Here is a 22,440-nt window from a genome sequence, read left to right as displayed (position 1 = left end):
TATTTGTTTTGAAAGGCTTAATGATACCAGACCCCCTTCATGTCTTAGCTACAAAATTTCAGTCCCAACTCTTGCTATATACCTCGTGGAAAATATCAAGTATACAAATGCATTTCATCTGAGATTTAAGACTTACTTATATAGATTTTATATCCAGGAAGAAAAGCCACCTTCCCTATTGTATAAAATTATCTACATATTGTCTTCCAGCAAAGAGATCAATATATAGTTAACCCACCTCATTTTCATGTGCCTTAGTTTTAAAAGATACAGAATTAGTTTCTTGATTACCAAGTAACATACAGAAATTAAATCAGGTTTTTTCAATATGCCACAGCTCTTTGTGAAGATGAAATGCAATTTTCTTCTCTGGTAGACATCAGTTTGCAGGTCTTCATTTAATTTGCTGGAATGAGATTTAATAGATCAATACATTTAATCGATCTTCTCCATTCATACCATACTCAGTTGTCTGGCACTAGAAACTAGTAATGAAAGGTTCTTTAATTAATAAACTTGTAAGGAATTAAATTCCTAGCATTTAACCTTTGTGTACCTGACAGTGTGATGGTAGCTTTATAATTCAGTTATTCTAATATAATACATCATTCAGAAAAAAAATCACTTAATAAATACCTTCTTTCAAGAATTTGATTTTTAGCTTACCAGGCTTATCAGAATGAATAAGTTTCTCAGAGTAATTCTAAAATGGAATTATTACTATTAAATTATTGATGTAGCTCATCCAAATTATTGGGGTAATTCCATGTGTTAAGTGCTCATAACACTGCAAGTACACCCCTTTTAAGATTTCCTCAAAGATGTATAGCTATTGAGTGGCAAAACCATCAAGGGCTATGTGCTCACACAATTCTATTTATTGAATTTACATATTAAAGTTGTAAGGAATGGATATTAAAAAGGCTTGTGAACAGACAAGCAAAATAATTTCATCACACTACTAAATCCATGTTCCAGTCAACAGAAAAGGGAATAGTCAGTCTTTCGTAAGTGGATGTGACTTGAATTGAAAATCTATAGGGCACATTATATGATGAGCCAGGTTTCCTTTTATATGTATTGTCACTACTTAAAGCCTCCACAGAAAATAGAGTAAGATAGAGCACCCTCTTAATTTAAATTCCAACCTCCCTTTACATTCTACTGTGTCCTTTGTACAAGTTAGTTGACTTCCCTTCCACTTATTTCCTTGTTTGTGTGAAGGATGTGATAATCCTTTTACTTATAATCAAAAGGAATTATATGAATCATCTAATTCATTCAATGAATGGGTCACCTTTCCCATTAAGAAAACCTAAACAAAACTCTAAATTCATCATTACATAATAGGTTACCTCATTTGTGATTAAAATACATATTACCTTAAACAAGCTATGGAAAAAATGCAAAAGCACACTTTGGACCTGGTGGGGGAAAGGATCAAGACTGATGTGTTTATAGTTTTTTTCCCCCTTTATTCAACAGTGCCTTCCCTATCTACTCAGACAACAAAACACATCTGGTTTACTATGAACAGGACATGGGGGAGAGGGCAAGTTACACTCAGCCCCAAAACAGGACTCTCCACAGCTCCATTCAGAGGCAGCAGCTCAGATCAACCTAACCACCCAACCTACCTGTTCTCCCTCCGTGCGTGCGTGTGTGTGTGTGTGTGTGTGTGTGTGTGTGTGTGGTGACAGCATACACATACCTCTGCATTACAGCAAAAAGCTTTGTATTTCAGGCAGGCAAACAGACGCACCACCTATCCACTTTGAGATGACCAGTTTTTACTGTATCCAACCATAAGGAGAGAGGAATAGGAGAGGCTGCCTCTTCTACGACTTTGCCCTGGGAGCATCCCTTGTTCTGTGGTATCCTCTTTTTGTGTACTACGTAAAACAGAAGGAGCAGCCGGTATCTACGGTTAGCACAGCAAGTAGTACCCTTGTCTACAGGGGTACAGTCAAGACCACCAGTGAATGCCAGAAACCACAAGACAGTATATGTAGGGGTTCTATGCTGTTTTCCTATATCTAGCTAGGATTAAGTTTAACTTGTAAATTAGGCACAGTCAGAGATTAACAACAGTAACTAATAGTAAAATAGATTACACTGCAGTAAAAGTTATGTGAATGTGGTCTCAAAATACTGAACTGTATTCGCCGTTATGATGATGTGAGCTGATGAAATGAGATGGAGTGAGGTGGATGATGCAGACATTATGATGCAGCATTAGGCTACTACTGATAGTCGCCATACGTGAGGAGGATCATCTGCTCTGAACCACAGTTGGCCACAGGTAACTGAAACCACATAAAGCAGAACTGGCTAAGCGGAACTACTGTACTAGGGGAAAGGTAGCTGGAACAGTATGTGAAGAGCCTGCAACCCTAGGGGCAGCGCAAATAGCTATTTCTGCTCCTCTGCTGCTCTTAGCTCTCCAGCAGTGCAACTTCTACAGGAAGCAAAGGTTTGAAGTGAATAATTGCTTTAACTTCAGTGCTGCTCAAAGTTACATGCAGGAAAACTGGATACCCAATTTTTCTTTTGAAACCCAAGAAATACATCATTGCGTTAATGCACAATGGATATCATATCTGCTTATGAGAAGAACTTCCATACTCAAGTTCATTTCCTTTGACCAAAAGGTGGTAACTGATTCTGGCATCACTTACCTGTAGGGCCCGTCCTTTGGTCTCAATAGGGAGAGTAAATGCAGAAATGGCACATATGACACAGACAGATGAGAAGAGACACAGGGCCCCCAGGATTGAGGCATTCATAAGGACCTGCAAGTCACAAGGAATGAAAGAATTCTCTGTGCCTCACTCACTTCCAAACTGATCTTTATGTCAAGAGGAACTGAGGATTCACCTCACCAAATACATAAATGAAGGCCCTTTGCAGCCTTTCTGTAAATTGTGCATGCCTGACATCTTAGGTCTATTAGTTATTTGGCCTAAGCTGTTGCAGGCATTTTGTGTGATTCCTCCATGAGCTGGAACTGATAGTAACATGACACTGGCTAGGTTAGACCTTTCTCTGCACTTACCCCTCAGTCATCTCCACGACTAAGTTATAAAAAGCCAAGCACAAAAATTACAGACCAATATCCCTACTGAACATAGGTGCAAAAATACTCAACAAAATATTAGCAAACCGAATTCAAAAATACATCAAGCAGATCATGCGCAATTATCAAGTACAATTTATTCCAGGGATGCAAGGATGGTACAGTATTAGAAAATCCAGCAACATCAACAAAAAAAAGACAAAAACCATATGATCATCTCCATAGAAGCCGAAAAAGCATTCAACAAAATTCAACATCCATTCATGACAAAAACTCTAAACAAAATGAGAATACAGGGCAAGTACCCCAACATAATTAAGGCCATATATGAGAAACCCACAGCCAACATCATACTTAACAGCGAGAAGCTGAAAGCCTTTAAGATCAGGAGCAAGACAGGGATGCCCACTCTCTTCACTTTTATTCAACATAGTACTGGAGGTCCTCGCCATGGCAATCAGACAACACAAAGAAATAAAAGGCATTCAGATTGGTAAAGAAGAGGTTAAACTGTCACTGTTTGCTGAGGACATGATATTGTACATAAAAAACCCTAAAGAATCCATTCCAAAACTACTAGATCTAATATCTAAATTCAGCAAAGTTGATCATGCACTATTATCAAGTAGGATTTATTCCAGGGATGCAAGGATGGTACAGTATTAGAAAATCAAAATTGATACACAGAAAACTGTGGCATTCCTATACACTAACAATGAACTAGTAGAAAGAGAAATCAGGAAAACAATTCCATTCACAACTGCATCAAAAGGAATAAAATACCTAGGAATAAAGCTAATGAAGGAAGTGAAGGACCTATACCCTGAAAACTACAAGACACTCATGAGAGAAATTTAAAAAGATACCAATAAATGGAAACACATTCCATGCTCATGGATAGGAAGAATTAATATTGTCAAAATGGCCATCCTGCCTAAAGCAATCTACAGATTCAATGCAATTCCTATCAAAATACCAACAGCATTCTTCAATGGACTGGAACAAATAGTTTTAAAATTCATACAGAACCACAGAAGACCCTGAATAGCTAAAGAAATCCTGAGAAGGAAGAATAAAGCTGGGGGGATTATGCTCTCTGACTTCAAACTCTACTGCAAAGCCACAGTAATCAAGACAATTTGGTACTGGCACAAGAACAGACCCATAGACCAATGGAACAGACTAGAGGGCCCTGATATTAACCCAACCATATATGGTCAATTAATATATGATAAAGGAGCCATGGACATACAATGGGGAAATGACAGCCTCTTTAACAGCTGGTGTTGGCAAAACCGGACAGCTACATGTAAGAGAATGAAACTGGATTATTGTTTAACCCCATACACAAAAGTAAACACGAAATGGATCAAAGACTTGAATGTAAGTCATGAAACCATAAAACTCTTAGAAGACAACATAGGCAAAAATCTCCTGAATATAAGCATGAGCAACTTCTTCCTGAATGCATCTCCTCAAGCAAGGGAAACAAAAGCAAAAATGAACTCATGGGACTACATCAAACAAAAAAGTTTCTGTACAGCAAAGGACACCATCAACAGAACAAAAAGGCATCCTATGGAATGGGAGAATATATTTGTAAATGACATATCTGACAAGAGGTTAACATCCAAAATATATGAAGAACTTATACTGTCTCAACACCCACAAAGCAAATAACCCAACTAACAAATGGGCAGAGGATATGAAGAGGCAGTTCTCCAAAGAAGAAATTCAGATGGCCAACAGACACATGAAAAGATGCTCCACATCACTTATCATCAGGGAAATGCAATTTAAAACCACAATGAGATATCACCTCATACCAGTAAGGATGGCCAGCATCGAAAAGACTAAGAACAACAAATGCTGGCGAGGATGCAGAGAAAAGGGAACCCCCTACACTGCTAGTTCAACCATTGTGAAAAGCAATATGGAGGTTCCTCAAAAAACTAAAAATAGAAATACCATTTGACCTGGGAATTCCACTCCTAGGAATTTACCCAAAGAATACAAATTCTCAGATTCAAAAAGACATATGCACCCCTATGTTTATCACAGCACTATTTACAATAGCCAAGATATAGAAGCAACCTAAGTGTCCATCAGTAGATGAATGGATAAAGAAGATGTGCTACATATACACAATGGAATACTATTCAGCCATAAGAAAGAAACAAATCCTACCATTTGCAACAACATGGATGGAGCTGGAGGATATTATGCTCAGTGAAATAAGCCAGGCGGAGAAAGACAAGTACCAAATGATTTCACTCATTTGTGGAGTATAACAACGAAGCAAAACTGAAGGAACAAAACAGCAGCAGACTCACAGATTCCAAGAAAGGACTAGCAGTTACCAAAGGGGAGAGGTGGGGGAGGATGGGCAGGTAGAGAGAGAGAAGGGGATTGAGGGGTATTATAATTGGCACACATGGTGTGGGGGGGATCATGGGGAAGACGAATAGTGACTCTGTGGCATCTTACTACACTGATGGGCAGTGACTGCAATGGGGTATGGGGGGGACACGATAATATGGGCAAATGTAGGGACCACATTGTTTTTGCATGTGAAACCTTCGTAAGAGTGTATATAAATACCTTAATAAAAAAATAAACAAATAAATATAAAAAGCCAAGCACTTGGTAGTTGTCAATTAATCTCACAAAAATGGTCACTGAAGTAATTAGGGAATTACATGGTTCTCTTGAGTCACAGAATATTGCAGTTTGGACAGACCTGGAAACTATGCGGGTTAGTCCAACCTCCTCACCTTACTGACAAACCTAGGGTAAGGCTGAGTGACTACCTGTCCCATGTCACATTTAGATCCCTGACACATAGCCTAGTATTATTACCACCACTTAGGTTTCCCTACAATACACAATGATAAAAGGTTTTGTCCAAAGACACAACAATCCTCAAGATTTCAAAATACACTCATTAAGAACCAAATGCAAGAGCATCAAAGTACATTCAAGCAAACACTGAAAGGAGAAAGAGAGAAACCCACATATAGAGATATCAATACTCCTCTCTCAACATTTGATAAAACAACGAGACTGAAAATCAGCAGGGATATAGAAGAACTTTATGACACCACCACCCACCAGGACCTCATTGGCATTTATAGAGCGCTCCACCCAACAAACAGCAGTGTACACATTCTTGTCCACTGAACATGGAACATTCACCAAGACAGACCATGTTCTGGGTTATTAGTGAATTTTTAAAAGAATTGAAATCATAGAAGGTGTTCTCTAAAATGGTATCAACACAAAGATGACCGCAAAATCTCCAAACACTTCTAAACATCCAATGGGACAAAATCTAAGATTTAAAGACCTAAATTAAGAAAAATTAGAAATACATTGAATGGAATGAAAAATACAAGATACAAAATTTGGGATGCATAGCTAATTAAAAGCAAAAATATAATACTTAGAAATAAACTTAAATTCATAAGACATATGAAGAAAATTACAACTCTACTAATGGACAAGAAGAATTGTATACATCTATTTAGTTCTTAGAAAAATGCAGTATTATACAAATACCATTCTCATCAATGTAATCTTTAATTCTAATGGATTCTCAATAAAAATCCCAGTAGGATTTTTGGGTCAACTTTGGTCTTAAAAAAATGATTCTAAAGTTAACTTGAAAAATCAGAACTTCTGAAAACATATGTGCTGTGAGGGAGTCTGGGGGAGGTTATTAGCCTACGAGTCATTCAACAAAGTTCCAATTATTAAAACTGTGATACTGGTGCCAAATGAGATCACTAAAACAATGAGTCACAAATCAATCCAAGAACCTAGAGTGTGGTTTATCATAGGGGCATGGTGACTAGAGAAACCAGAGAAGCAAATGATTAATGGCCTGAACACTACCAGGTAGGCATTGTTTTGTTACTTTTTGAAAGCTGGGCACTTAACTCAGGCCTTAAGCATGCATAAGTTGTGAATAAATGAGAGAATTAAATACTTTAGATGAAACAATGAAAGCCTTTGAACTTTCAATGTTTTAGAAATATTTTCAGAAATACAAAGGAGTGATGAAGGCCACTAAGCATGACGCAAAACACTAACTCCTTACGTGAAAATAATCGGCAAATGGACTACAGAAAAATGTGAAATCTTGTATGCAAAAAAAAGACTTTTTTAGAAAAACTCTTAAATTTTTAGAAAAATTCTTCCCTCTCCTGTAGAAAAATTGCAAATCATGTAACTAAGCAATTTACAAAAAACAGAAAATGGATAAACAGACAAAAGTTGTTTGCCTTATTAATAATGAACAAAGTGCAAATTAAGATATACTTTATTGTCCAGTATACCAAAAAAGGTCATTTAAAAAAATATGTTATTATCCCTTTTAGTGATGATGGAAAAAAATGGGTGCTTATTTGAGAATGTGTTAACTGTATGTTAATATCAAGAAGTGTACAGATTTTTTAAATAGAGAAGACAATTTGGCAAGATCCACATAGTTTAAAATACACACACCCTTTAATCTAAAAATTACCCAACAGGCTTTTTCTAAAAATAATGCTCTTCCCTCAGATATATCCCACTGTCACTCCGCCATGTCTCTGTCCTATTGTAAAGGCCCTCCCCTCCCTAACCACCCTATATAGCAGACCACCCCATCAGTTGCTCCTTTCCGTGTTTTATATATTTTCACAGCATTAATCATACCTAACATACTAGTAAACTGTCCCTTGTCCATTCTCCATAGAATGTAACTTCAAAGAAACTGGTACCATGATTTGTACAGTATCTAGAACATAAAAGAACTCAATGACTGTGTTGAATGACTAACAGAGTTAGTTGCACATGTACAAAGATGTGGTGTGCATGATGTTCTCTATCCCATCATTTGTAAAAAGCAGAAATAGCATATAAACAACGTATTCATCAAAAAGATAGTGGCTATCTAATTATGATACATCCATAAGATGGAAATCTGTGCACCTACATAAAGGAAGGTATTTGATCTACACATACTGACATAAAAAGATTGTTAATGAGGACAGGCAATTGCAATATGTAGACATATATGTAAAAATGTGCATATAAATAAGGAGGTTTGTGTATGTGTGTGTATTTATACACAGGCCTTTCTGCCTACATACACAGACGTAGATACACAGTGTAAAGAGGAGACTAACTCCATTTCTTGGCAGCCTTTCAGCCTCCCCACTCCCCAGTTCCCCTTGTGCCCCAAGTTCCTGACAAACTGATAAAGCCTGGGTGCTCCCTCCTTTAGCGCCAGGAGGAGATTCAAACCACACAAGCCCCTGGCCTCACGCAGGGACCCTGACCCCGGCCACCGTGAACCCCAGCCAGTCTCCTAGCCTTGCTCTCTCAGGCCATTTAGGATCTGCCTGAGAGGACCGCCCAGTGTCTCAGGTGCCTCAACTATGTATGTAAGAAACCTTTCCATACCTCATGGTGTGTCATCAGTCTTGATAACTGACCCAAATTTGGGGTGGGAGAGTTCAATCTGTCTCAGGAGGCAACCATAACATAGGTATATAGAGAGATATAGACTGGTAATGCAATTATTCATGCATTTACATATGGTACACATATACTATATATATACACACACACACTCAGATATTGCTGGCACACAGATACACACATACATGCACAGAAAAACATCTGGAAGATGAAACAGAAACAGCGGTTATCTCTGGTGATAAAATTACAGAGAATTTTCCTTTCTCAGTTACACATGTCTGGTTTGAAAGTTTACAAGAATATTTTTATATTCAGAAAATAATCTAAAAATGATTCTAAGAAAGAATCATAGCTAAATGGAGGTGGGGACAGGGTGGGAGGGCAATAGCAAGGGAGGAGGACGGTCCAAGGGAATAGCAAGTGAGAAGATCCCAAGAGGAAGTAACTGGTGCTTCTAAAAAATTACAAGAACCAGATTGTTTATGGCTGTGTAAACAGGGGGAAGAGTACCCACCAGATGAGGGCCTCAGTGGTAGATCCCTGCGAACACGTTGGGAATTTGAGCCTTAATCTATAAGGAAGGGCAAGAGCAAGATAATAAAGGGTTATAAGCCTAAGAACATGAGACGTACACGCGGTGGGGGCAGGGAGGGCGAGGCGACCAGGAGCTACAGAAGGGGCTGGTCAGGGCACCAGCCTGCAGCCCAGGGGAAGGGGAGGGCAGTCTGAATGGGAGCGCGAGGTGGCAATGCCACGGGGAAGCGAGGGTGCTGCCAGGGGAGCAGACAGGTGAGACGGAGGACTGAAACACGGTCTGGATTTAGGGACACGGAGGTCACCAGCAACTTTGTCAAGAATTATTTTGGGGGAGTAGAGATGGCTCCAGCCAGGTTGGAGGGGGTAAAAGAATGAGTCGGGGGAGGAAATGAGGACAATGAGGAGCAGGAACCCATTTATGTCATTTGTCTGGAAAAGGGAGGAAAAAGTCAGTGAGGTTGAGATTACAGTTTGTGGGCGATGGAATCAAGCACATTAAAATGCTGACCGGCAGGACTCAACATGGAGAGCTAGAGGGGAATCGCAGGACAGGTGCAGCTATAAACCTGAAACAGTCGAGAGACTCGAATGAAAAACCGAGCAGGAGGGGTAGGCAGCCTGTTTGAAAATCAGTAGACAAAATCTCAATAGCCCTTCTAAACACAAATAACTAGCTAGAATGTTAGACCAGAAGCTATAATGAAAGGAAATCTATTCACAGTAACAATAAAAAGCCTTAAAATGCCTAAGAATACATTGAACAAGATGTGCAGGTTCTATGTGAAGAAACAATAAAATCCCAGCAAGGAGCAGAGACGGGACATGGAACAAACGGAGAGGCGGACCTTTCTCTGTGGTAGGAAGGCAACACTAAGAAAAAAAGACAATTTTTTCCTAAATTAACAGATACATTTAACAAATTAACAATTAAAATCTGAATAGGATTTGGGCAAACGAGGGAGGCACATTGTAACTAAATGATCCTAAAGCTTATCTGAGAAAGAGAAACAATGAGGTAGGACTTGAGCAGTCAGTTTTGAAATGTAATGAAAAGAATATGACCATGACAAAACCAGACAGATCAATGGACTAAAAAAGTGACGTAGAACTAGGCCAAGTAATTGTGGGAATGTAAGTGGACAGACATTCCTGATCCGAGTAAAAAAATGGATTATTCAAGAAAAGGTGTAGGCACAGCTGTCCTGCCATTTAGGAAATCATAAAGGTCTTTCCTGCGTTAGATTTGCACTTTGATATGCCAACAGCCTGGAAGAGATTTCTGGGACTTCTGGGTCAGAATCTGGGATAAATTCACTTTGTGAAAATTGATTAAATTGAATATTTAACAATTTGGACACTTTATATGTATGTTATGCTTCAATAAGAAGTTTACATAACCTCTCCCCCCAAAAAGAGAAGGCCCCAGAAGGACTGGAGAGATGTATTTTCATAATCACAGAACCCAGAAATTGTAAAGAAAAATATTGACAAATTTGGCATCTATGAACTTAAAGTTTCTGTATAGAAAAAAAGAGAACATAAGAATGAAAGAAAATGGGAGGGATATTTGTAATATGTCAAAAAGTGGTTAAAATTTTGTATGTATACGAAAGACAATGTTTTAAAGACAAAATGGGCACAGACCAGAATGGGCAAGCTAAAAAAGATAAAATACCCAATTAAAATATGAAAAGAACATACAGTTTCATTTCTATTCAAAGAAATGCGAATTATAATAACAAAGAGATATCATTTATTGCCAGAGAGATGGGCAAAGATGAAAAAGACAGACAAAACCAGCCGGCGAATGTGTGAGGCAGCAGGCCCTGCCATGGCGTGGCCTTCCCGAAGAGAATTCTAGCACCATGTGTAAAAATGGAAAATGAGCAGACCCCTGGACCTACCAACCCAATTTCTAGGAATTTATCCTGAAGAGGTAATGGCATAGTTGCATACAAATGTATGCATAAGAACTGGTTGCTTAGAACAGAAAAGTATAAAATGGTCTAGACATCTAACAATACAGAAAGGATACAGTAATTGAAAAGTTGCTTTTGGAATATACATACAGTGATATATTTTCATCAAGAGAAATGGCTTGACTTTTACTTTTATTGACATGAAAAACATCTGTAATACATTCAATGCAGAAAGCCCGCTATAAAGAGTATGAAGGTTCCAATTCAAGAAGGCAACATCGGAGGACCCTGAACTGGCTCCCCTCACAGACATACCAAACCCATAGCTGCGGCTGGAACACTTCCTCTGGAACCCCAAAGCTAGCTGAGCAACTCCTACACTTTTTTGGGCAAACACGTAGAAAACCTACATCCAAACAGGCAAGAGAGGCTGAGACACCATCTTGCCCTATAATCCAACCCTGGGGTTTTGACCCAGGGCCAGGAGGGACTCACAACTCCAAGCCTCCCCCTGAGAAGCTAAGGGTGTAAACCCCACATCTGGCACCCCAACTTGTAAGACCTGTGCCTGAGAGATGAACCCCCAAAACATGTAGCTTTGAAAGTGAACAGGACTTGCATCCATGCGACCCACAGGTTATAGTGAGCTGAGAAAATTCTTAAAGGACCGTGTGGACTCGCCTGGTCACACCATGCCCACCCCAGCAGGGCCCCAGAGGCAGCCCACTGAAACACACCCAGTCTTTCTGTGAAAGAGGCTTATTTGCTCATCTTGAAGCAATGCCCTGAGAGGCGGGCACCTACTTCAATGCACATCGAGGAGCCTGCTGGCTGGTGGATGCCATCTTTGCACTCTTGCTCTGCCGCACCCCAGGTCTCTGGCATCCCCCAGAAAGATCTGTGCACACATCTGAAGGTTTTACGGCTAAAAACCCAGGGACACCCCCTTGAGCACCTGGCTTTGGTGGCCAGCAGGGCTTACATTCATGGGTTCCACACAATTGTAACAGAGAAAGTACTCTTAACCAGCTGTATACCACAGGGCCCGGCAGCAAAGAGCCAGGAGACTGAAACACTTGGTTGCTTTTTCTTTCCTTTCTTTCTTTCTTTCTTTTTTTTTTTTTTTGAAGAAGCCTTAACTTATCTTCATAGCTGTAGCCTGAGGGGCTGACTTCTAATTAAGCTAAACACACATCCAGGGGCCTCCTGTAACCTTTCGGGACACCTCAGAGGGTGGGGATGTCTTCACACTCTCCCTCTGGTTTGTTCTGGGTCACTGGTATCTCCAGAAAAAAGAAACCTGGATGTACGTCTGGTCTTCCAGTTTTTGTGGCTGCCACCTGGGGGACATCCCTTGATCGCCTGGTTCTGGTGACCAGCTTCATGGATCCCACAGGACTAACAAAGAGCAGCAGCTCCTCACTAGCTACCTGCCCCCACCCCAGGGTACACTGCAGAGACAGCAGACCAAGAGGCACCCCAAGTCTTCCTGTGAGAGGCCTATTAGCTTATCCCCATAGCTGTGGCTTCTGCTTAAATTCACACAAGGGCTGACCCCAATCCTCTCCAGATATCACCCTCATATTCTCCCTCTGCTCTGCCCCCAAAGTAGTCAGAGCGACCATAATAGTTTGTTAACACAAGATGCAAAGATACAACTGTGACATCAAAAACATAAAACATGGGTGGGAGGCAATAAAGATGTACAGCTTTAGAATGTGTTCAAACGTAAGTTGGTATTGATGCCAGGGTTCTTGTTCACGAAGCCGAAGAATGAGCTTCACAAGCACTCAACGTAGGAGAGCAAGTGAGAGGCTTTTATTTAGAGATAAAGTGAGAGGACAGAGCTCCCGGCTCACGCCAGGAGGGGACAAGAGAGTCTGGGGTGGCACGTTGTCTAGGGCTTTTATAGGCAGTTGAGGGTAAGGCTGGAGGCACCGGGGGAAGGCCTGAGCACCCCTTCCCCCAGTGCCTCCAGCCTTACATTGAGGAGTTTCTAGAACATGAAAAAAAGCTTAGGGTGTGTGTTGGGAGCAAACCTGTGGGCCTTTAGGCAGGCTCGGTTATGAAAGCCTTAAAACAACAGCAACCTTTGAGTAAAGTCTCTCCTGTAAAATCAGAAACAATGAATCCATCCACGCGTTAGAAATAAGTTTTCCCCTATTACCAAGAAACGCATTTAGCAAACTCCTAAGCCGGAACTAGTGGTTAAGTTACCTAGCAACCTGTGCTTTTCTGTTCTTTCCACTGGCCTATTAATATTTCCAACATCTTGTTAATCAAGAAACACCCTCTGCCCCAGGGGAAAGCCCCACCCTTGAAACCTCCCTCCCAAGGGCCCCCACCCACAAGATGGCGAACTCCCTGCTTCTCTTCGGGGTCCTCTGCTCCCGCTGGCGCCAGCCAAGGCCCAATCACCCCTCTACACCTTCCCGCCGGCACCACCTAAGGCCCAATCACCTTCTGACCCACCCCTTCCTTGCTACCTGTATAAATTGAGCCTACAAACAATAAACTGTGTCAGCTTGATCAGACATCCTGTCTTGCTGTCCGTTCTTTGTGTCTCTTGCCCCTTCATTCTCTCCTCCAGGTCGTCGAACCCCGTTGATAGTCCTGCGGGTCAGGACAACTGGCACCCAACGTGGGGCCCAACAGACCGGAGAGGCGAGAACGTCGCCCCCAGGAGGGTGGGCCCACCCATGAAAGGAGGTGTCTGCAGCTACGAGACCCTCGCCAGAGTCGCCATGTTCCAAACCCGGCGTGAGACAGACTCATGTATACTCAATTGGCGATGCATTTAGGAAGGTAAGCATGGGGCAAGCATCCTCACAGGAAGATTTATTTATAGCCGGACTCAAAGAGTCCCTCAGGAGATGAGGAACAAGGGTTAAGAAAAAAGATTTGAAACACTTTTTAGTCTTTATTGAAGATGTCTGTCCTTGGTTCCCTCAAGAAGGAACCATCAGTGAAAAGAAATGGCAATGAGTGGGCGATTGCCTTCAAGACTATTACAGAGTTTTTGGTCCAGAAAAAGTACCTGCGTCAGCATTTAGCTATTGGAATCTCATTAATGATGTCCTGCACGTTCATCGCGAGTGGCCCGATTTACAGAAAGTTGTTATTGAGGGAGAAAAAAACCTTGAGATCTCGCTCTCGTCCCCCTTCCGAGGCTTCTCAGCCAGCCTCCCCTTCTCTCAAAACACATCCTTCAGATTCCACTGCAAACCCCTCCCAAATATCAGACAGACTCCCACCCTTACCAACCGTTGAGTCTCTTTCCCCGTCACTGACGGAAAAGGTTTCCTCCCCTGATAATTCCGCTGACTCCCATCCTCTCCCTGTTACCCTCCCCCAAATATTTACCCTAGTCTCATCAACTTAAATCCTGATGAGCCCCTTAATCCCGCTGATGAAGCCACTTTGGAGGAAGAGGCAGCGCGTTATAATAATCCTGACTGGCCACCTAAAGCCCCCATCATCGCCCTTGCCTCTGCGCTTCACCCACAAGCAGTAACCTTACCCCCTTCATCCCCACGCCACCTTATCACTCTCCTGTTCTTGACCAAGTGTTTCCCGCCTTCTCCTCTCTCTCCCATGAGCGTTTACATGCTGCAAATGACCTCTCAGTCCTCAGGCAGATGGTCAAAAACAGAAAAGAACAAATCCAACTCCTACAAGCCATCCGTGACCTAGATCTAGAGCTCTCCAAACTGACCCATTTAACCCACACCCCAAATTCTTCCTCTAAAAGTATTTCCCCCTCCCCTCAAAATCACTTTTTCACAAAACAAAAAAATCGCCCAACCCTGTCCTGACTTTCCCTGTCTCCCTACGGAGTGGGGTTTCTATTCCCCAGAGCCCCTCCCCTAGATTATGACCCCGATAACCCTGAAGGAGAGGGCACTGATCCTGATATGAGAGAAGAAGGCCCCGTGAGTACTACTCTTGTTGATAGAACCTAGAGAGACTCATGGCATGACAATAAAGATGACTATTTAGACGATGGCCCCGAAGACCGAGCCAAAAGAGGCCCATGTCCTAATGATGGGCCTCCAGTAACATCCTTTTCACCCCTAGATATCTGAGCTCTAGAAAAGCTCAAGTCAGCTGTTTCCAATTATGGGCCTACTGCCCCGTTTACTCTAGCTCTGCTAGAATCTATCACCAATGATTGGCTTACCCCAAATGAATTCCATCAGCTTGCTCGCACAGCCTTAAGCGGGGGAGACTTTGTTCTTTGGAAAGTCGAGCTTGCCGAATTCGCTAAAGAAATTGAAAGTAAAAATCTTACCCGACCCAGTTCCCGAGACTGGACAGCAAAAAGAATTTTAGGTGAAGCTCCTTATAACACTCTAGCAGTCCAAGCACACTTTACCACAGGCCTCCTGGCTCAAGTCAGACAAGCTGGCCTCGGAGCTTGGAAAAAGTTACCCCCTAAAGGAGCCGCTACTGCCGCTCTTACTAAGATACGGCAAGAAGCAGACGAGCCCTATAGCTCTTTCATCAGCCACCTTACAGAGGCAGCTGAGCACATGTTCGGAATCCAAGAGCCCGACAACCCCTTTGTTAAACAGCTGGCTTTTGAGAATGCTAATCCAGTCTGTCAAGACCTGCTTCGGCATCATCGCAAAGAGTCAGTGTCCAACTTCGTGCACCTCTGCGCAGGCGCCGGAACTAGTCATGCCATTGGACTGGCTATTGGAGTTGCCTTGCAAAGGGCAGGCATTGGCTCAACACAAAAAACTTGCTTTAATTGCAAGCAGCATGGTCATTCTGCCAAGGACTGCCCACAGCCTCGAAACCCTCGGCCTCCCAATTCTGGCCTTAATCTGCCCCTTCCTAGCGATTCTGGCAACACCCCTAAACCAACTAATCCATTCCCCCCCTCGACCCCTTGTCCCAGATGTCAAAAAGGATACCACTGGGCCAAAGAATGCCAGTCAAAAACCGATATACAAGGTCTGCCCCTCCCTTTTAGGAACCAGGGAAACCCCTTCAGGGGGCAGCCGCTGGCCCCCCTGCAGAAGATGAACCCCGGGGCAACTGGGTTCATCCCCTCAACAGTAACCCAAAATCAATTTCAGACCTCTGGAGAGCCACAAAAAACAGCCCAGGATTGGACCTCTGTTCCACCACCAGTACAATATTGACTCCAGAAAAAGGGACAAAGCTTCTACAGACGGGCATCCGAGGGCCCCTCCCCCCTAACACTTTCAGCTTAATTCTGGGACGTGCTTCAGCCTCCCTAAAAGGGCTTCAAATACACCCTGGAGTAATTGATCCAGATTTCAAAGGAGAAATTCAGATCCTAGCCTCCACTCTTAAGGGCCCTCTATATATTCCAGCAGAATATACCCTTGCCCAACTTCTTCTCCTACCCCTTATCCCTTCCTCCAATAAGTGCCTTAAAGAGCACCGTGAAACGAGTGACATAGGCACCACAGATGTCTATTGGACTCAACAAATTATGCGTGCCCGCCCCATGCTAACTCTGTCCTTAAATGGGAAAGCCTTTCAAGGCCTCCTAGACTCAGGAGCAGATGCCACTGTTATTGCCTAAGAGCAGTGGCCCCCTTCCTGGACCCTTACAAACTCCACCACCCACCTACAGGAAATCGGACAGTCACAAAACCCTCAAGTTAGTTCCCAGTCCCTTCATTGGTCAGATCAAGAAGGGAATTCAGGGACAGTTATTCCTTTTGTAATTCCTAGGCTTCCAGTCAATTTATGGGGATGAGACATTCTCTCTCAAATGAATATTATTATGTGTAGCCCAAACGAGTTAGTGTCCAAGCAACTGCTGACACAAGGCTACTTGCCTGGCCAAAGGCTAGGAAAGAATGCACAAGGTATTAGAACTCCTGTGACCATCATATCAAATACTCAGAGAAAGGGACTAGGATTCCCTTTCTCCTAAAGGCCACAATCATACCTGTACTCCAGCAATATGCCAATAAAATAACATGGAAAACAACCGAGCCTGTCTGGGTTGATCAGTGGCCTCTGAATGCAGAAAAACTATATGCAGCCACGCAGCTTGTACAGGAGCAGCTGGTAGCAGGCCATATTGAACCTTCCAATTCTCCTTGGAATACCCCCATTTTCGTCATCACAAAAAAATCAGGCAAATGGAGGCTCCTACAAGACCTTCGAGCCATTAATAAAGTTATGGTCCCTATGGGTGCCTTGCAGCCCGGCCTCCCGTCCCCTGCTGCTATACCCATAAACGATTATAAGATTGTTATAGACCTGCAAGATTGCTTCTTTACTATTCCTCTCCACCCAGATGATTGTATCCATTTTGCCTTTAGCCTTCCCCAAATCAACTTTAACAAACCAACGCCTAGGTATCAATGGCGTGTTCTTCCCCAAGGTATGGCGAATAGCCCTACCTTAGCCCAAAAATTCATAGCCCGAATTCTAGACCCCATTAGGAGACAATGGCCTCATATTTACTTCCTTCATTACATGGATGACATACTTATTGCTTCCCCCAATGAAGCTCAAGGCATTGCCTGTTTCCAACACCTCCTAGACACCCTTGAAGCCTCCCACTTGAAAATTGCTCCCAATAAAATTCAGTTTTCCGAACCCTATACTTACCTAGGCTATAGCCTCCGAGCTCACCGAATTTTCACACCCAAAATAGAGCTCCACGCTTCTTCCCTTAAGACACTGCATGACTTTCAAAAATTGTTAGGCAACCTACAGTTTTTAAGGCCATACCTAAAACTTCCCCCTGAAAGTTTAACTCCCTTAAACAATTTACTAGCAGGCGACTCGCATCCCCTCTCCCCCTGCACCCTAACGCCCCTAGCAGTTGCTGCTATAGAACAGATAAATCAAGCTATCTCTCTACAAACCTCCTTTCAGATTGACTACTCCTCTCCTTTATATCTTATCATTTGTGCCACCACCCATGCTCCAGTAGGAGATTTTGGCAGTCCACCAAGACCCTTGAACAACGAGGCAAGCGTCTCCTTTGGGTCTACCTCTCCAACAAACCTGTAAAAATCCTAACACCTTACTTTTCCCTAGCTGCCTCTATTATCATAAAAGGGAGAAAACTAAGCAGACAGTATTTCGGTAAAGATCCCGATATCCTTGTAGTTCCATATACTACAGAGCAGATAGATTGGTTCCTACAAACCAACGATGACCGGGGTATCGCTTGTGCCTCCTTTGCTGGGACCATAGATAATCATTATCCCACTGACCCTTTAATCCAGTTTAGTAGACTACATCCCCTAGTTTTTCCCAAAGTTACCTCCCCCTCTCCTTTGCGAGAAGCCCTCCTTGTCTTCACAGATGGCTCATCAACAGGGCGGGCAGCATATGTTATTCAAGATAAAACCCCCATATCCCTGCCCACTCCCTTTTCATCCACCCAACTTGTTGAACTTTACGCAGTCCTCCAAGTGTTCCAATCGCTCTCTTATACCCCTTTCAATCTCTGTACAGATAGTTCCTACATAGCCCACTCAGTACCTCTCCTAGAAACCACTCCCTTTATTAAACCTTCCTCCAACGCCACTGATCTGTTTAGACAAATTCAATATCTCATAGTCCGATGCTCCAACCCCTTTTTTATTGGCCATTTGCGGGCTCACACAGGACTCCCCGGCCCTCTTTCAGCAGGCAATGCCCTTCCTGACCAGGCCACCCATACTCTTCCCTTAATAGCGCCAGCTTTCAGCAGTGCACCCCTAACTCAAGCTCAGCATGCTCACTCCCTCCACCACCTTTCAGCAAATACTCTGAGGCTCATGTTCAAAATTACCAGAGAGCAAGCCCGAGAAATTGTCAAAAGATGTAATGACTGTGTTCCACATCTTCCTGTCCCTCATTTAGGAGTGAACCCTCGGGGACTAATCCCGAATGAAATTCGGCAAATGGATGTCACTCATTTCATCCCCTTTAAAAAGATGAAATACCTCCATGTTACTATAGATACCTTTAGTGGTTTTATCTTCACATAGCCCCTTACCGGAGAGGCTTCTAAAGATGTCATTACTCACACCTTGCGCTGTTTTACAGTGCTAGGCAAGCCAAAGATCATAAAAACCAACAATGGGCCAGGTTACACAGGAGCTAAATTTCAGTGCTTCTGTTCTGACTTCCAGATAAAACATATCACAGGCATCCCATATAATCCCCAAGGACAAGGAATTGTAGAGCGAGCTCATCAAACTCTTAAAAACACGCTCTCCTGCCTCAAGAACAATCCCCTCCTGTATACAACTATCAGTCCCCATAATCAACTTAGCCATGCCTTGTTTGTCATTAACTCCTTTACGCTCGACTCCCACGGATGCTCAGCTGCTGATCAGTTATGGCACCCAAAAACCAATGAACTTCAAGCGTTAGTAAAATGGAAAGATCCACTGACCTTCGCATGGAAAGGTCCCGACCCCGTTATTATCTGGGGCCAAGGGTCCGTCTGCATTTATGACCAGCAAAACTCCGAGCCTCGATGGCTCCCTGAAAGGCTAGTTAAAACCACTAACTTACCACAGTCCAGACTGGAGCTTCCATCTCCGCCCAAGACAAATTCTCTTTCCATTGCAGATGCAGTCGCCAAAAGTCCTCATCCTCCTGATCATGACCACAGCTCTGAGCCATCAGCCAGCACCACAACCCGCGATATCCCGACACTTTCCCTGGAACTACACCTGGATAGTGCTTTCTGAAAGAGGAGATCTTGTTTGGTCCTGCTCTCAAACCTCACCAGACATCTGGTGGCCAAGTGTTTTACAACATGATCTTTGTAAGTTAGCCCTGGGAGCAGGGGCCCCCTGGGGAATAGAACACCTTCTAGACCAGAGTTCCGCACCCAATATCTTCCAGAAAGATCATGTAGCCATGCCAAGTTGTTCAGATTCTGGGTGCCAGTCAGTTCTTAGGTCATATTCTTTTTATGTCTGCCCCGGGCAACACCGACCCCGTGAACTCCTCCATAAATGTGGAGGCAAAACAGATTTTTATTGTGCTTCATGGGGGTGTGAGACCATGGGAGATACCTATTGGAAGTCATCTTCTTCCTGGGATTACATTAGAGCCAGAGCCAATTACTTCCACAGTCCGTTTGTGAACAGGCGTCCATTCAAGAATCCTCAGTACCCTGAGGCCCTCCCAGAATGCAAGCACACATACAGTGCTACTAGAGGTTGGTGCAACCCTCTTTCAGTCACATTCACCAAAACAGGGAAAAAAGCCTCAAGCTGGACACAAGGATATACTTGGGGTCTTCGCTTATATAAAGAACATTATGATGAAGGCATCACCTTTACTATTAAACTCCTTAAAGAGTTCCCTGCCACCCCTTCCGCTGCCATAGGCCCAAATACAGTCCTAGGTGGGAAGCACCCTCCCCCACCGAAGCCTTCCGCCCTCTCGCCTGACCATAGCTTTGCAACTAGCAGTCTTAAACCCTCCCCTACACTGCCAGTGCCCGCCCTAGCGAGTTCTAAAGACCTTGTCCTCACTCTCATAAATCAAACCTTCCTTAGTCTTAATTCCACCACGCGTGAGCTTACCGCCGAATGTTGGTTATGTTACCACTCTTCACCCCTTTTTATGAAGGTGCCGCCATCCCTGGCAACTTCTCTACCTCCAATGATACCTACAACTGCCGTTGGGAACGCGCTAGTTGGGAAGGCCTAACCTTAGCCCAAGTAGTCGGTAACGGGACTTGTATAACTAACACTCTTCAAACGATCCCTCATAAGTACACCCACCTCTGTCAGGAAATCTTCCCCATTGAACAGGGACCCCAATTTATAGTTCCCCCCAATGACACTGGTGGGCCTGCTTAGATGGACTCACCCCCTGTGCCTACAATCCCGTATTACAAGAACATGGATTTTGTGTTCTCGTAAAAGTTATACCCAGGCTCATTTACTACCGGCCTGATGAGTTCTTCCATATCTGGGAACAATCTTCAGACCCTTCCCTCCCTAAACGCTCCCTCCGAGAACCCATTACTGCTGTTACTATCGCTGTTTTGCTTGGCCTAGGGACTGTAGGTGCCGGCACAGGCATATCTTCTCTGCTTCTTTCTAACTCCCGCTATCACGAGCTCAGTGCCACTATAGATCAAGATATCCAAGAATTGCAGAAAGGAATCTCTGACCTGACAGATTCGATCTCGTCCCTCGCTGAAGTAGTTCTCCAAAATTGCAGAGGGCTAGATCTGCTCTTTCTGCAGCAGGGCAGGCTTTGTGCCGCCTACGCTGACAAAACAGGAGTAGTCAGAGATAGTATGAGAAGAGTTAGAGAAAGGTTGGAAAAAAGGAGAAGAGAAAGAGAGCAGAGTGAAAGTTGGTACAAAAATTGGTTCTCCACCTCTCCATGGCTTACTACTCTTTTACCCTCTCTCTTAGGCCCCCTCATAGGATTAACATTGCTCTTGTCTTTTGGCCCTTGGGCTCTTAAACATTTGACGAGCCTTGTAAAGAAGCAAATAGACACCCTTGTTGGCAAGCCTATTCAAGTCCACTATCACAAACTTGCTCACAATAGCGATGATGAGGAAGCTCCCTCCTCCAGCAGATATGAACGTCAGTATGACTCTTCTAAGAGTCCTTGAGTAAGCTGGCTGAGTACCAAGGGTAACGGCAGCAAAAAACCTGCCTTGAGGGACATGTCTGATTGCATAAAGGTTTGTGTCCAGTGTCTCCCTCTCCTCAGAAAATAAGGACATTTCGTGCATAATCAAGGAACTCCCTTCTCTTCAGCACGGTCTGTAGGACTAAAGGAGTTCTCTTCGCACGCCAGGTACCCACTGAGGATCAGACCCCCTGTACCCTCCCCCCTTGGAGTACTCAGCTTTACAGAATCCTCACTGAAAAATATTAATTCTTACAACAAATCAAGTCAAGACTGGTAGCCAATGACGGGTAAGATATGGTTGTATTGGGAATACCAACCTAAGACAGGGTATAGTCGTTAGAGGACTATGGCCCCATGATGGGTAACGATTTCCTTCAGCCATACAACCTAAGACAGGCACAGGCCTTGACCCAGCCAGAGCTAGGCTGGCTGTTCCAATATAAGAAAAACGGGGAAGATGTTGGGAGCAAACCTGTGGGCCTTTAGGCAGGTTCGGTTATGAAAGCCTTAAGACAACAGCAACCTTTGAGTAAAGTCTCTCCTGTAAAATCAGAAACAATGAATCCATCCACGCGTTAGAAACAAGTTTTGCCCCATTACCAAGAAACGCATTTAGCAAACTCCTAAGCCGGAACTAGTGGTTAAGTTACCTAGCAACCTGTGCTTTTCTGTTCTTTCCACTGGCCTATTAATATTTCCAACATCTTGTTAATCAAGAAACACCCTCTGCCCCAGGGGAAAGCCCCACCCTTGAAACCTCCCTCCCAAGGGCCCCCACCCACAAGATGGCGAACTCCCTGCTTCTCTTCGGGGTCCTCTGCTCCCGCTGGC

At 43.4% G+C, this 22,440-nt stretch overlaps 1 protein-coding gene across 1 annotated transcript in view; it reads right to left on the bottom strand.

Moving 5' to 3' along the window:
* Nucleotides 1-263: 263 nt before the first annotated feature.
* Nucleotides 264-22,440, bottom strand: part of SVOPL (SVOP like) — a 62,147-nt gene continuing 39,970 nt past the window's right edge. Inside the window, exons 14-15 of the mRNA XM_036994492.2 lie at nt 2,679-2,792; nt 264-406 (exon numbers count right to left, since the gene is read on the bottom strand). Of these exons, the coding sequence (XP_036850387.2) occupies nt 395-406; nt 2,679-2,792 (126 nt within the window). The 3' untranslated portion in view covers nt 264-394. The remainder of the gene's footprint in view (nt 407-2,678; nt 2,793-22,440) is intronic.

This window comes from Manis javanica, chromosome 6 (assembly GCF_040802235.1).
Source record: "Manis javanica isolate MJ-LG chromosome 6, MJ_LKY, whole genome shotgun sequence".
Lineage (NCBI taxonomy): Eukaryota > Metazoa > Chordata > Mammalia > Pholidota > Manidae > Manis > Manis javanica.
Note: the sequence above shows the minus strand (reverse complement) of the source record. Positions and strands in the feature narration are given on the sequence as shown.